The 15248-nt window shown below is 47.8% G+C and overlaps 1 protein-coding gene across 1 annotated transcript in view; it reads left to right on the top strand.

Annotated features, from left to right (window-relative positions):
- The window catches only part of tiam2a (TIAM Rac1 associated GEF 2a), a 41001-nt gene extending 26663 nt beyond the window's left edge, over positions 1-14338 (top strand). The window contains exons 15-26 of the mRNA XM_087832723.1: positions 4042-4275; positions 4671-4739; positions 6286-6411; positions 7201-7309; positions 9054-9233; positions 9391-9509; positions 9715-9823; positions 10109-10167; positions 10267-10369; positions 10596-10689; positions 11382-11530; positions 11784-14338. Of these exons, the coding sequence (XP_087688849.1) occupies positions 4042-4275; positions 4671-4739; positions 6286-6411; positions 7201-7309; positions 9054-9233; positions 9391-9509; positions 9715-9823; positions 10109-10167; positions 10267-10369; positions 10596-10689; positions 11382-11530; positions 11784-12487 (2055 nt within the window). The 3' untranslated portion in view covers positions 12488-14338. The remainder of the gene's footprint in view (positions 1-4041; positions 4276-4670; positions 4740-6285; positions 6412-7200; positions 7310-9053; positions 9234-9390; positions 9510-9714; positions 9824-10108; positions 10168-10266; positions 10370-10595; positions 10690-11381; positions 11531-11783) is intronic.
- Positions 14339-15248: the final 910 nt, after the last annotated feature.

Below are 15248 nucleotides of genomic sequence, written 5' to 3'. Positions count from 1 at the left end.
TTCCACACACCTACTGGCAGGTCTGCAGCGTTAGATGCAGTTTGGTGTCTTACGCGTCTATACTGCATTTACACGGCATTTTACAACCAGGCAGGAAGCTGCAGTGCAAGTAGAAGTAAAAGAACAGCAGCAGGAAGCTTTAGGACAAGTAACTAACCTTCCTAATTGTAATCCCTTACATTTATTTACCCGAGTGAGGCGAGAAAAATGGTTCCATTATAGTTTGTTGTTAAAACCAGCATCTGTTTATTTCTGTCCACATGAAGTAGCCCGCCAGCGAGCGAGCGATACATGTCATGTTTTATTCCTGTACGAGGCCATAGTTAACATTCCTGCATGGTTCCCCCCACCAGCTCAGAGCCTCCCAGCTTTGAGTCAGCCATTCCTGTGTGTGCGGAGGTAACAAGCCAGAACAGTCTGCATTGTACTGTCGCTATTGAGAGACTGGACCCAGATACAGCCCCCAGCCTCTCTGGAAATCACAGCAGCGAGGTCACCTGGAGCCGAACAGGAGAGGAAGGAGACAAACGGACAAAAGGAAGTAGGATGGATGGCAGTCTGTGGCGGTAGAGACATCGGAGGAGCAGCGCTGATACGCGGCGACAGAGAGTAATAGCTGCTGGAGGAGAAATTCCCCCACAGGCCAAGCGGCCAGACCGTCCGTACGGACTGATATGCAAAACGAGCAGGCAGCAAGCAGTTTTTCTCTGCCTACGCTCACAGACCAGTGGCCACTCGCCCCAGAGGCTGAGGTGCACTCAAGTCTGAGGGTTCTGACTTGGGCCTGATGGAGAGACGGGCAACGGCGAGTTAAAGAGAAATCACAGAAGAAGAAGAAGAAGGAGGAAAGTTGATGAGGGTGTTTGACTGATCATCAGAGGGAATTAAAATAAGAATCGAGGCAGGTCAAGTAAACTTCAGAGCTCACTCTCTCCGAGCTGTTATGCCAACGTCCAGAGGAGGCCGGCTACGCAGGAAGAGCTGCTCGCTCGCCCGCAGGACCCAACAGCAGGCCACGGCGGCATGGAGGCTGCTCTACAGACTGCTCGTCATGGTGACTCGCAGACTGGGAGAGGTAGTGGATGTTTAAACCTTAAAATATGAGCTTCGGTAGGAGATTTTAAGAATTTAAACAGATGTAGTCTGGCTTCGCTGGAGAAGGAAGCTACGTGTTGTTGTGCTTGATTGTTGTGTTTTTGGATGTTTGGATTGACAGTTAAGTTTTTATTTGACTTGACGTTGGAATTAAAATCTCTGGCTTTGATTTCGGGGATTTAGGAAACGGACAGCTGGCAGACGAGCGGAAATAAAAAGAAATGCAGCTGGAAATGCGTCACAGACGAAATAAGAAGAAATCTTCTCCAAATCGGTTTGAGCAGAAGTCGAAACGCTTCCCCGGCTGACACCTGTCAGCGAGAAAACCTGATCAGGAATCCACAGCAGCGCTGTCAGATCCGCTTGTTTTCCGCGGCGCTCCCGGGCTTTTCTCCCGCCTCTGCTGGTTCACGTCCTCAGCTCTTAATTGGTTATTTGGGCTAGCTGTCAGCTGTGTCGGTGGGATTGTTGTGAGGCGAATGCATTTCCTGAGTCATGACTGTGAGGCGTCCACCCACCAGCTTTCCTTCTCTCGTCACGCTCCGGTGCAGGCGTCCGTCATTAGTGTTGATGAAAATCTTACTAAGCGACCTGTATGAGAGCTGAAAGCGTTCCCCCTCCTCCCCCCACCCCACCCGGCTCCTCCATCATCTCGTTTGTGTGTGTGGGCGTGTAACAAGAATCAAGTCAGCTTGAATGGCGGTCTCTAAAGACCTGGGCAAACTCACCTTTGGTGCCAGAGCTGAAATAAAACAGTTATCTGTCTGCACAGGGATGCTCTGTCCTGTCTGGAGATACCAGCGGGCTGTTTGATGAATATGTCGTGCTGATATCCTTCAACCTTTGTGTTCCCTTCAGGCAGCCCCCACCGCCTGCCTCCACGGTGCATTATGGAGTTCTCCCAAAGCGTGTATCAGTGAATGAAGGTGGTGCTGTGTGTGTGTGTGGCAGCATCAGTGCTGCAGGTGGATTTTATGATCTTTAAAGGGATAGCCTGTGTCAACAGCTCTACTTATGTTCCAATATCCTCGTGTTTCTTTGAATCGCTGATTTGAAAGCATTTAAATGCTAAACGACACGCGCGCAGTCGCATTAAATGTTTCCTGTCACCTCAAACATGCTCAACGTGACATGTTAGCTTTAGCTAAAGAAAAATGCTGTTTGTGAGCAGCATTGCTGTGGCTTCTCACTGCAAACATTTATACAGGTATGTCTGCAGCGTGAGAGTGCATCTTGTGCACATTAGTCCCTACATCAGAGCACAGGGAGACTTCGAGTCCCCTCATAATTATCAGCCCACATTCAAAGACCTCCAGAGTGGAGCTACAGTGGGAGGTGGATCACTTGAAAGAGGCTTAGCCCAGACATACATAAAGAGCATGGAGAGGAATTTCCCCTTTTTCTTCTCTCTCTTTCAGTCTTTGCACGCACACACTCACACACACAGACACACACAGACACACACACACACACACACACACACACACACACACACACACACACAGTCTTTGCTGGAGTATTGGAGGGCCGTCTCTGGAGTGACCATGTTATAATGAGCTAGCTGATGAGTCGCAAGCTTATTAATGGCAGACTTTATTGTCTGCGGTGTCCCTGGGAATGGGCGGAGGTGGTGCTGGGGGGTTACGGGTCGTACCTCACACACACTGTGAGAAGCTGCGTGACTCGGGTGAGCTCTCACACACTTCCTGGCAGCGTATCGGTTCCGTAGTGACAAAATGAAGGTTTTATCGATCCACGTCTGTTACTGCACAGCTCTGAGGGGGAGCTGCGGCTGACTGCTTGCTTATGCAATATTTTAAATAGCAGCACATGCACGAGGAGGCAGAGAGTGCTGAGCAGCTGTTTTGTTTGGCGTCTTGGCTGTGTTGCTGTGCAGCGGACTGGAACCTGCTGTTACTGGCGTTTATCAGCTCCTGCAGATTTTTTGTGACTATGCAACATCATGCCATTCACTTGGATAAGGGGGTCTGGGCATCATGATTTTAGCACAAGCATCAAAGGTAATTGATAGCTGGCGCGTCAAAGTCCAGCAAAGCTTGCTGCAGTTGAAGTGTTTTGCTTCACACGCCTGAGTAGGTAGGATTTTGATTACTTGAGTATAGTTTGCATGCATTGCAGTGCTTGCTAACTGCAACCCAAACATTGCAACAATGGTGTAAGTTGGAAACAACAGAGAGGCTTTTCCCCCTTTTGCTTCTTGTTTCCGTAGAACAGAGCAGCTCCTAATCGTTCACTTTCTGACACGATTGCTCTGAAAGTCGTACCTGCCACAGGCAAAACTTCACAGTGCGCCGCCGACGGCTGATGTTAAGTTTCCCACCCCAGGCGGTACAGTCCAGCGAGCGATCTGCTTCTGTAGAATATTTTTGTAAATGCTGTGACGCTAAGTTCTTCATGGGGCTCCACCCATCAAAGGTGTAAGCTGGAAGAAATGACTCATTTCTGAAGGTTGAGACTTCCTCTTCATCAAACACCAAATATTTCACACTAATATACGACCACTTGGGATTTCTGATGTCAGACTGTCTGTAATCGACGTGACGCAAAGCTGCATAACTGTCTATTATGGATTATGGAGAATAATGAAATGTGCTGTAATGCTATCTGCTGGGATATCCAGTTGCTAATTCTGTAAAGTCTTTGATGCAAAGCCAATTAGCACAGAGTACATAACTAAATCTCAGTAACACTCTTAGTGTACCCAGGGGGAGCGTTGACCAAGGGTGGAGTGATCCACGTGGTTATTTTACACAGCTTTGGGCTGCAGTCATTAGCTGTGGATGGTTAAATGAGGGATCTTTAAATGGATCCGTGTTCAGGCCCGTGTGTGTCATCATGCAGTGCAATATCTTCTTATTTTATCCAGCTGACTATAATAATCCTGCCTAACCTACATACACCACCTCTCTCTGTCGCCCCCTACAGAGCGTGGACACAGTGTGCACTCTCTACCACTCCTTCCAGGAAGGGTCGGGCTCGGGCAGCGGGGGTCTGATGGATGACGGCGGGGAACCCTCGGCGAGGCAGGGAGGGGATTTGGGCTCGAGCCCTACGGGAGACGCTGCCCTGCTCAGACCTTGCCCCAAGCATATGACGGCCACAGAGAGGTTACGCAAGGTCATCCAGGAGCTGGTGGACACGGAGAAGTCCTACGTGAAGGTGAGACCAGCAAAGACATGTTAGAATTTCTAATATTAAACTTCACATCGTGATTTAGAAAGCTTGGGTTTTTTATGTAAGGTTACTATTCGGGAGCATAAAACAAACATTCACTCATTTTATAACCTTTTTCCCCCACCTACCATTTTTCATTTAGTCTCCTCCCCCCCCACACGCCTCCTCTTCAGCGAGAGGATTGTCTTCAAAGTGTGGCCTGATTTAGGCATCTTCACCCGTATCCATGCACCACCGGCCGGTGTAACTAGGGGAGGAGGTGAAAGCCCATATATCAACTTAATGAGTCCCTGCAAGGCGTGGGGGGAACTAGGGGCTGTGGCTATAAAGAAAGGAACAGGAGGTTCAAAGGTTAAGTGCACTGACCACTTGTGTTTCAGGACCTGACCTGTTTGTTCGAGATCTACTTGAAACCTCTACAGGACGAAACCTTCCTCACACTGGATGAGGTAGGTGGAGAATTATTTATCCTTCCCTTCTCCTATCACCCCGATCGGTGGGGGTGATGATATCTCCCCTGACCTGGCGTCCTGACTCCTCCTTGCCGTAGCATTTATATTCTACCGTAGGCTTGGTTAGCATGGGGGGTCTAGCCTTTGGACCCTTACTGGATACAGACACCCCAGGTGGGAATCGAACTTGCGATCCTCTGCTCCCAAGGTGTGTAGTCTAACCACTACGCTATCCAGCTGCTATCTGACTGATATATGATATATATATATATGATATATGTTGGCAAGGGGAAATGAAACTGTCTGTGAAGGTTCTCCGTCATCCAGGTCATTGTAGTCAAAGGAGCTTGCAAAGAAAAGCGTCTGGACTTCTTTAAGTTGCTTGAAGATGTTCAAGCAACTTGAACGAATGAAACTATTAACTGTTTTTCAAACTAACTACTAAAATGAAACTATTTGAATGTGAAAGACAAAAAATAATAATGATGATGGATTGGATTTATGTAGCGCTTTATTCATTCACTCTCACATTCACACACTGGTGGAGGCAGCTACAGCCCAGGGATCGAACCGGCGACCTTCCGGTTACAGATGCGATTCCCAAACCCCTGAGCCACGGTCGAAACAGTGTAGCCTTCTGGATTTTAGACTTATTTATTATACAGACTATACAGTACATCAAATCAAAACTCACATGTTTTATGTAACTAAAGTGTTTAATTATGTGACTATATTTATATGAAAAACATGTATACTTACTGCATTTGAATCATTGTAACCACCTGCATGTGCTTTGATTTTGCCACCCTAAGAAAACGTACGTATGCTAACTCCGTGGGACGCCTAATATGTGGAGCTTTTATTATCCATCGATGAACTCTGCCGGGCCAAATCTCCCTCATTACTGCTCCAACTGCCTGGAGGACAAATTAACATTCTCGTCCGCCGACCTTCCGGCGTCTCAGAGGGCCACACCAATAAAGGGCGGCTTAAGAGCCAACCCACCTCAGCTTAATATGCCACGGCACGGCTGTCCACTGCACGTACTCTTCATTAAGGAAGGGCTGTTTTTCTCCGTTTAACAACTCGACAGCATATATCGTTGCTGTAGTAACTTTCCAGCTCTGTGACCTCAAACGTAGCACATCTCTCCCAAGTATTACCAAGACACACCAGGCCATTAGGCCATTATTGGACACCGGACACAGAACAGACAAGGGCACGCAAGCTTTTAATGAAAGGAAGTGGCGACCCTGGCTGGATGTGTCAGATAGCGCTTGTTACACAGCTGAAGTTTACTGTGTCCATTTATATGTGCTTTATTTGTGCGCGGCTGGAGCTTGTCCCTGAGTGCCTCTGTCAGAGATGGAGCCATCACAGTGGAGCTCTTATAACACTCTGGGGTGCCGACAGTCTGCTATGAATTACAAGCTATCCTGTCTGTTTTTGCTCGTTGCCACACACTCTCTCACCCTCTGATCTTCTTTCATGCTTCCTTCTCCTCCTCTAACTATTGTTCTACTTCCCTTTTGCCCCCTCAAAGATGGAGAGTCTGTTTGGCAGCCTGCCTGAGATGCTGGACTTCCAGAGGGTCTTCCTGCAGACCTTGGAGGAGAGAATTGCCTCGTCACCTGACTTTAGCACGCTGGAGACGCCCTCGCAGTTCAAGGTAAGTGTTGGGAGGGTTACTTTTAAAATGTATTCCACTACAGATTACAGATTACATGCCCCAAAATGTATTTGTAACATAGTCTGAATACTTTCCATTACTTAATTTCCCATCATGTGGGGTGTAGTAGAGGTGACGTGGGCTGCGAGATTGAGACGCAGACATTCGAGCTTCTTAATGCGCGTTTTGTTTGGGTTTTCCACCAAATACCAAAAACAGGGAGGGCATAGCCTAACATGAAACAGGACAAGACCACACTGTAATCCATTTATTGCAACAAAGTAACTGTATTCTGAACCTTTTTAAACGGTAACTGTAACAGAATACAGCTTGTTACTCTTGTAAACTTGTTACAGTTACTCATATTTTGTATTTTAAATGCATAACGCTGGTACGTGTATTCCGTTACTCCCCAACACTGAAGGTAGAGAAACATCACGCTGTTTGTTAAATATCGAATCCACGCGCTCACAGGCTACAGAGAAAAGAGGGATCTTTCAGGTGTTGGGTTTTAAATAATTGAGGTGGTGCAACAGAAGCGTCATCGGCTGATTTATGGCCTCGGTGTGAGGAGGTGTGAGGTCTATCGATCGCGGCGGCGGTTCACTGGTCGGATTGTGAGCTGCTGAAAGCCAGTGGACTGAAAAGGCTGAGTGAGAGGAAGAGGTCAGAGGGGGCATTTTGAAGGGAGGGCACGGCCATCCAGTCGTGACTTCACATGTTCACACCCTCTAATCCTCTCTCGTGCTTTGTGTTCACACTGGTGTTTTTCCCCCCATCTCTTCACAGAAGCTGCTGTTTTCCCTCGGGGGTTCGTTCCTCTACTACGCCGATCACTTCAAGCTCTACAGCGGCTTCTGTGCCAACCACATCAAGGTCCAAAAGGTCCTAGAGAGAGGTACAACACACATCTTAATATTCTGCAAAAACAAGCTAATCCACCTCCGCTAAATTTAGCTTCCGTGCTCCCGTGTTGCGTCAGAGGAAGCTCGGGCGCTCACGGCTGAAGGTTCGGTCTTCTCTTTTGGGAAGCAAATCAATTATGTATGACAGTAAATGTCCCAGAGTGAGACTGTGGATGAAAGCGAGGTGAGCGATGCCGCTCCATCTCCAGCACCATGCACGAAGGAGCACACGGCTCTCCACCTTTCAGTTTGTGAGCTACACTTTCAAAGCGTTATCGCCCTTTTCTCCTCAAACAGATGATGCTTAAACAAATACATGCACATATAAATACTCTGGCTTTGGATAACCTTGTCCTCTAACAGCAGATGTGTGACCGTGACAATAACTCTTGCTTCTCCCACAGCATGTGACGCTGGAGAAATTTTAAAGTTGATTTATGCCTCCTCAGATGTTGGCCTTTCCGCCACTATTTGGGACGAATGCCCAGTAGAGAGAGAGGAGTGTAAGCAGATTGGGTTCTTAGCTGATGGGGGGGCTGTGTGGGATATTCCTCGAAGGAAGCAGCAGGGCTGATCTTTAATAGGATTAGATGGGACAAAATCACAAAAAAGTACCTTGAGGATGGTTAACCAGCAACACTTGAAAGCGTTTTAGGAAGTCGAAATGATTTGATCTTGTAAATTATGTTAATGCTATGCTTAAAAACAGGCTATAAAAAGATGTTTTGCTGCAGAGGTAAAGCCTTCTGTTATTTTCTGAAGATGCAGATTATTTTTTAACCAATTGTCAGATATGTAGATGAGTTAGGTAAAAGTTTTCCACTTTTCCCCCCATAAGCGTCTGTGATTTTGGCGTAGTGATTATTCCTGAGTGCTTCAGCGTGCGGGCGGTGCCAGCTTGGCACAAAATGTTTCCAAGTGTTTGAGTAAGGGAAATAGACGCCAGATATTCACCGGGTTTGTGCACCCGCTCTTTTAGCCAAAGCTTTAAATGACGGGTGCTGCTCGCAAGTGACGACTGCAAACTGATATTTGAGCAGGAAGCAAAATATTTGCTTAGCACGGATAAAACAGCCGAGCAGAACATAAGCGCGAGTTTCTAGTTGGCTCAGCAAAACCGAGAACACCCAGCGCACTCTGGTCACGAGCAGCTGATCCACAACACATCGCAGGAATCTGCGGCTGCTGTGAGTCCTTTAAGTAATTATATACTCATCTCTGTCATCTTCATCCCCCCTCCTCCTCTGCCACGCCACGGGGCCCGGGTTGCCTTAGTTTCTGTTTATTTGTCGACTCGTTAATTGCCTGCCAATTACTCTGCGAGGCGTCGACGTGGCTGCACGTCTGTGGCTGCCAGTGCTATAATTAATACTTTAATGGCCCCCCTCGGTAACGCTGTGGAAGCAGAGCGCTCGGGGAAAATGTCAGCACCTTTACCGAAGGCCTGCTCTGTCTTACACCTGCCGTTTCACGCTACGCACGGTCGGCCCCAACTTGGTGTTTTACCAGATTTAACGTTACAGCATCAAAGATTTACACTTTGATACCACAGTGGTCGTAGCAGGTGGAGGAGAAGCCCACACCCCCCCCCTGCTGGAGACACATTATTGCACCGCGATTCTGCACTGACCCACTTAAGCTTAATAACGTAGCCGCGGTCTGAAACATAGACCAGAAGCAAAGAGAACAGACGGCTTAAAAAGATCCAGATTAAGTCTGAGTGTTTCTTTCCTTTAGCCAAGACGGATCAGACCTTCAAAGAGTTCCTCGACGCCAGGAACCCCACCAAGCAGCACTCCTCCACCCTGGAGTCCTACCTGATTAAACCAGTGCAGAGGGTGCTCAAGTACCCCTTGCTGCTGAGGGAGCTGGTCTCCCTTACCGACGGCGACAGCGAGGAACACTACCACCTCACCGGTAGGAAGGCTGCGCGCAATCAAGCGCTGTGCTATAAACAGGCCGTGCTGACACTCGCCGTTTCGGTGTCACGTTAGTCGCACGTGGAAACATTAAGTGATAACCTTAATGAACACAGGGTCACGACTCGGTCCTGTTAACACTCTTGTGTCTGCAGAGGCCCTGAAAGCCATGGAGAAGGTGGCCAGCCACATCAACGAGATGCAGAAGATCTACGAGGATTACGGCTCCGTGTTCGATCAGCTTGTTGCCGAGCAGACTGGCCACGATAAAGAGGTGAAGTAGTGCATTTTTGCTGGCGTTTCCATCAGTGCATCAGAGCGCAGCGGTTTAGGTGATGCGCCTGTGCACAAACCCGAGTGTGCAGTGTAACTCCATGCACAGACACGCTCAGTCTGAGCCGTACAAAGCTCAGCGCCTGGCTCGTTCTTCTGCCTCGACCCTCTCTTAAACTGTGTGCCGTCCCTTGCGCCTCTCTCAGGTCACAGAGATCTCTATGGGAGAGTTTCTCATGCATTCCTCTGTGGTCTGGCTCAACCCTCATCCGTCGCTGGGCCGCATGAGAAAAGACCCCGAAATGACCGTGTTCGGTGAGTCGGTCCTTTTTATTTTTCACCGTTTCCCTTAATTGTCACTTGTGGATGTTTGCAGTAGAGAAAGTGAATCGATATGAACCAACTGTATTGGGTTTGCTGCACAGAATAGTGCAGGAACAGAATTTTAATATCCATAGCTGTAACGCTGATATATGCTTTAAGGCTTCAAGCTGGCATTTAAAATGCTTCTGTGGTTGCGCTGCCTCAGTCGGCTTTCCCCGAGAGGCGTTCGCAGTCAAATCCAAGACGCTCATGTGTTCTCTCGCGCTCTCTCACCAGTGTTCAAGAAAGCAGTGATATTGGTCTGCAGGGAAAACAACAAGCTGAAGAAAAAAATGGTATGTTTGTGTCACGTCCCCGTGCCACAGCGAGTGCGTTTGGTGTGAAACCTTACATTTCCTCTCTTACCCCATTTTGCTTTTTTCTCGTAATGCCAGGCCAACCCTCGTTCGGCGCTCTCTCACGGAGATTCGGACCCCTTCAAGTTCCGCTGGCTCATCCCGCTCTCGGCGCTGCAGGTCAGGTTGGGAAATACTGCAGGTAAGAGGCCGACACGCTGCCACATTATCCCCAACAAATCACTCACAAAGTACATCCACTAAATCTCTCCTTTCATATTTCCCTCAGCCCAGTCGCATTACCCGCACGCCCACACGTCTTCTGGCGTTTCTGTTCAGCTTCCGCCCCTCTTATCTCCCTCTGAAACCATAAACCATACACGCACCGCGTGATTAAAGGCCTCTCATTTATTTCCCGGCTCTCCTAGGAACAGGTACGCAGAGCAGCTGTATCTGGGAGCTGATTCACTCCAGGTCTGAAGTGGAGGGGAGGCCAGAGACCGTCTTCCAGCTGTGCAGCAGGTCAGAGATTCAACGTTTAGGTGAAATCACTGAATTGAGATTTCTAAAAACGCACCGATTTTAAGTTAATGCTGCACCGGGAGCATCGTGACACGGTGTGAAAACGAAGTCAGACAGCAAAAAAAATGCGAGCAGTAAAATATTTTGACAGGTCGTCAACACAAAGGAAAACTCTGCAGACTAGTTTAGTCGATACAAACTGTCATGATGTTTGCAATGCACAGTCTGTAGATTTGAATGTCGGCCTCTCGTCCACAGATGTTTGGATAACCTCTGGTTTTTAGGAGCCGTCACATATTTCACACGACTGTCACATTAATAATGACCCAGAATTCTTAAAGAATATAGTCTATCCACTGGAAATGGTTAATTAAGTTTTCTATTAATAGAACATTTTATCCATAATATTAGATAATCAAATAAAGCTACTTCTTCTCTGCCCCCGTCTGCTGTTATTCTAGCATTTCATACAAACATCTACATGGGAACTGCAGCGAGAGCCTGTGACTAAATCGCTGATTCTCATAACATACTATGAAATCGGGATCGGTCCTAATAAATTACATCAGCAATTTCGCCGGGGACACAACGAACCCTTCGCAGATCTTCTTAATCTATATTTAGCTTGTGAAATCAAACTGAGCATGCCCCGTTCTCACGTTACTGCAATACCTCTGGTTTCTTCTCCTCAGTGTGCCTGAGAGCAAGGTCAGCATCATCAAGGTGATCCGCTCCATCCTCAGGGAGAACGTGAGGAGGAAGGGCGAGGGCACGCTGGAGAGGAGCTGTAAGGAGCACCTGGCTCCTCTGAGGAGCACCCTGCCTTCCTCCGCCAGGCTCGGTGGGTTTCTGAAGCGTTCTTATGGAGATCTTTCATCCAGTTTAGCTTGTATGAAACACTCCACACTCATTTTTAGTACCAGCCACTTCTTCCTGGGAAGGTTTCCTGTAAAAACATCTCTATAAAAATAATTCTTGTCGACTGGAATTTGAAGTTATTTGGCCGCCTAACGCTCGGCTGGCACTCGGCTGCTTATGCTGCAAGTGTTCAGCTCAGATAACAGTGGAATTTCCATCTCCACCTTTGTTTCTAGGTTCCTCCAGAGCTTCCTGGTTGTTCAAGCAGCCGCCTGCAGAGCTCTCCACCCAGGGCGAGACTCCGAAGCTCGGGCCAGACTCTGACGAGGGAAGCCTGAGCAGTGGAACCTACAGTTTGTCCGGGGCTCCTCCGGCCCGCGTGTCCTCCGACTCGCCCATCTCTCCAGTCCAGCAGAACTGGTCTCAGACGCACGGCTCCAACTCTCAACCCCGCTCCACCTCTGTGAAAGAGTCTGACATTTTGAGCGACGAGGACGACGACGGCTTTAGCGAGGGCGGGACGAGGAGGGACAGCGGAGACAGCGGCTCCCCGACTAGTGCAATTGAAGCTCAGTTCCTCCAACTTAAACTGTCGGAGGATTCTGCGTCAGAAGGTGCACCGGCCCCCCGCGTTCAGCCCGAGGGCGTTGGCGACACCCCGGAGATGCAACCCAAACTAGTGCGAGGCCACTTCACCGCCGTTAAGAGGAAACCGTGCAGTTTCAGGAGGAGCCCGGGAGCCCTGTTGAAGATGAAGGAGCAGAGCAGGTCACTGGACGGCCAGACGGATGCAGCGCTGCCGTGTGGAGCCGTGGACCTCAACACGTTGCTGGAGAGAGAGTTCAGCGTCCAGAGTCTGACCTCGGTAGTGAACGAAGACTGTTTCTATGACCCAGCTGAGAGCGGAGCCACCGGCGCCTCGTCTCAGGTGTCAGCGTAGACGGGGCAGACGTATGCAGTACCTGGGCTACGTTAGTGGCGATGACTGCGAAGCTGTGCATGAACTTCAATACCTTACAGATTTAAGTCTCACACTCGCCCACAGAAGGTTAGATGCAAACGATGTGTTCAGCTCGTCGGCTGGGACTGCGGCTTTCTTCCCCTAGAGAGGCAAAGCGCAGTGATTTGTCCCAGTGATAACGACTACAATGAATCTGCCAAGCACTGATGTGTGTCTGCATCGTCCTCAGCTCTCCGAGCTCTGCCTCCTCCCCACAAACCATCAGTGCGACGCGCTCCATTCACGTTTGCCCCGCAGCTGCTGCTGATTGGCAGTTTTTATTCGGTTCTTGACCTTTTTCACGAAGAATGTCCTCGTCTGTCACTCCCAAACGTTGAGAGGCGGTGAAATCCACAGGACACCGAGTTGAGTTTCTCAGGCAGACACTGATGATTCGGCAAAGCTTGCCAGGCAACAGGCTTTTGTATCGATTCTGTGAAACCAAAAGAAAACGATTAATACACCGAACGCTGTGTAACAAATATGAAAGGAGGCACTGAAGAAGAAAAAGGTGACACAGACGCACCCAAAGAGCTGCAATGGTGAAGTGAGACTTCCTGAGAACAGGAGGCATCGGCTCAGGAAGGAGGCCGACAACAACTACGCCTTTATTTGCTGTATTTTGTGCACTAAGAGTACACTGTTTGCCTACATATTTGAAATATCTGTACAGGTTGTATTGTTATTACTGCTGTTTTTAATTTATTTCTGGGTTTCATTCTGTTTATTTTAACCTCTTTGGGTTAAGGCTTGAACTCGAGGCTACAGATTCGGTCGACTCTTAAATGAGAGAGAGCAGTTTGAGAGTTAATCACTTCATTTTTAAATGCAGCTACTGGATTTGGTTGTGTTTCGCTCAAGATTGTAATTTCATGCATTGGGATGTACGTGTTTTTACTCAGATTTAAACTGCAATAATGTTTAAAACCCGATGATTTTAATGTTTGTATGTATCCTGTATATATAATCTTTTCTATCTTTGATACGTTTATGTATACTCATACATACTTGACACTGTACAGAAACGAAACAGGATCTTGCAGTAACACAGTTGATATTTTTGTAAAGAGCGTTTGCCGTTACATTAAGTACATGTTTGTACTAAAAAAAGAAAAAAGGCAAACCACTACCTGCTTTACTACGGAGCCTCGCAGGGGACATGGGAGAATTTTTTTTTTAAGACGGACTTTTGCGAGATCTCGCAAAACAAACGCGGGAAAAAGTTTTAGCCGCATTCTTCGGAGGCCGCCAGCTCTAAGCCGACCGGGAGGTCGAGGCACGATGTGGCGGGAAAGCGGTGTTCCTCCCGGCTGTAGTAGGTCTCGACCTCCCGTTAGCTTCGAGCTAGTGGGTGTCAGATCTCCGAAAACGTCGGACAACTTTTGCAAATATGTGATGTCTTGTAAACCGAGCAGATATCTGACGTTTAAACAACTACATTCACGCCTCAAAATATCTTAAAAGTGTATTTTGTGACCCAGAAAGAGAAATATTACAACTAAGTAGCTGCCGCCATTGTTGGAATTCAACTTTTGCAAAATCCCGAGTTTGTCTTGCGAGATCCCGAGTTTGTCTTGCGAGATCCCGAGTTTGTCTTGCGAGATCTCGCAAAAGTCCGTCTTAATTCTTTTCTCCCATGTCCCCTGCGGGCCTCCGTACTTTACCCTCTCAGCTGAACTCTACCCTGCCTTTAATGCTAGCATACCAATGAATGTGAATGCTCCATTCTGATGGAACTGTTTTATAAATAAAAAAGTATATCTGTGAAAACCATCTGGGAAAGTGTTTCCATGCTGCCCTTCAAAGGTGCCACTTCAGTTTTGCATATCCTTTATAGTTCATTGACAGGTAAGCGTCTCATCTTCGGCTCAGCCCCAGGGCTGGGCTTGATGGACGGTCCCCGATTAGCTGTCATATGATCCTAACGTTGGAAGCATACGGTGTCTCCTCAGAATACATAATTACTTGACAGAAGTGGGCCACGGCTACACGAAGAAAGACTTGGCAAAAGGCTTCACGCACACCGACAATTAATCTCCGTGATGGGAAAACATTTGTTTGCTCATTTAGCATCACCGAAAGCACAATTCATTCGTCTTGTTAATTTCCCCCACGTAGCCCTAAACGCATAGCTCGACAGATCCTTCATTTTTGAGACATTTGCTGACATTTTGCCAAACAAGAGGAGAATATGGAATTAAATCCAGCAGCTTAAAGCGGACGGAAAACCTGCTGAGTAACAGCCACCGAGCCTCTAAGTCAGCGGTCCCCAACCCCCGGGCCTCGGACCGGTCCGTGAGTCGTTTGGTACCGGGCCGCGAGAGTTGAGGCTCAGGTGTGAAATGTATAGTTTTCAGGGTTTTTATCGGTTTTCAGCGTTATTTTGTTATTGTTTTTATCGTTTACTCGGTTTTCCTGGGTCTTTTCACGTGTGTTATGAATAAATCTTCTTTTTTTCTGTACCGGTACTAGTTTTATTTTGTTGTATTTATCCGCCACACCTTAAAGGCCGGTCCATGAAAATATTGTCGGGCATAAACCGGTCCGTGGCGCAAAAAGGGTTGGAGACCGCTGCTCTAAGTGATAATGATGTGAAATATTTCACACTAAAGGTGTTAAACTCTGAACCGACTTAAAATGCAAAACTCTAACTGGAGTTGGCCGATATTAGACACAATAAAAAGGTTATTGGTCACACCAG

The sequence above is a fragment of the Neolamprologus brichardi genome, chromosome 19 (assembly GCF_056152115.1).
Source record: "Neolamprologus brichardi isolate AB-2024 chromosome 19, ASM5615211v1, whole genome shotgun sequence".
NCBI lineage: Eukaryota > Metazoa > Chordata > Actinopteri > Cichliformes > Cichlidae > Neolamprologus > Neolamprologus brichardi.
The sequence above is the reverse complement of the archived record's forward strand: the minus strand, read 5'-3'. Positions and strand labels throughout refer to the sequence as shown.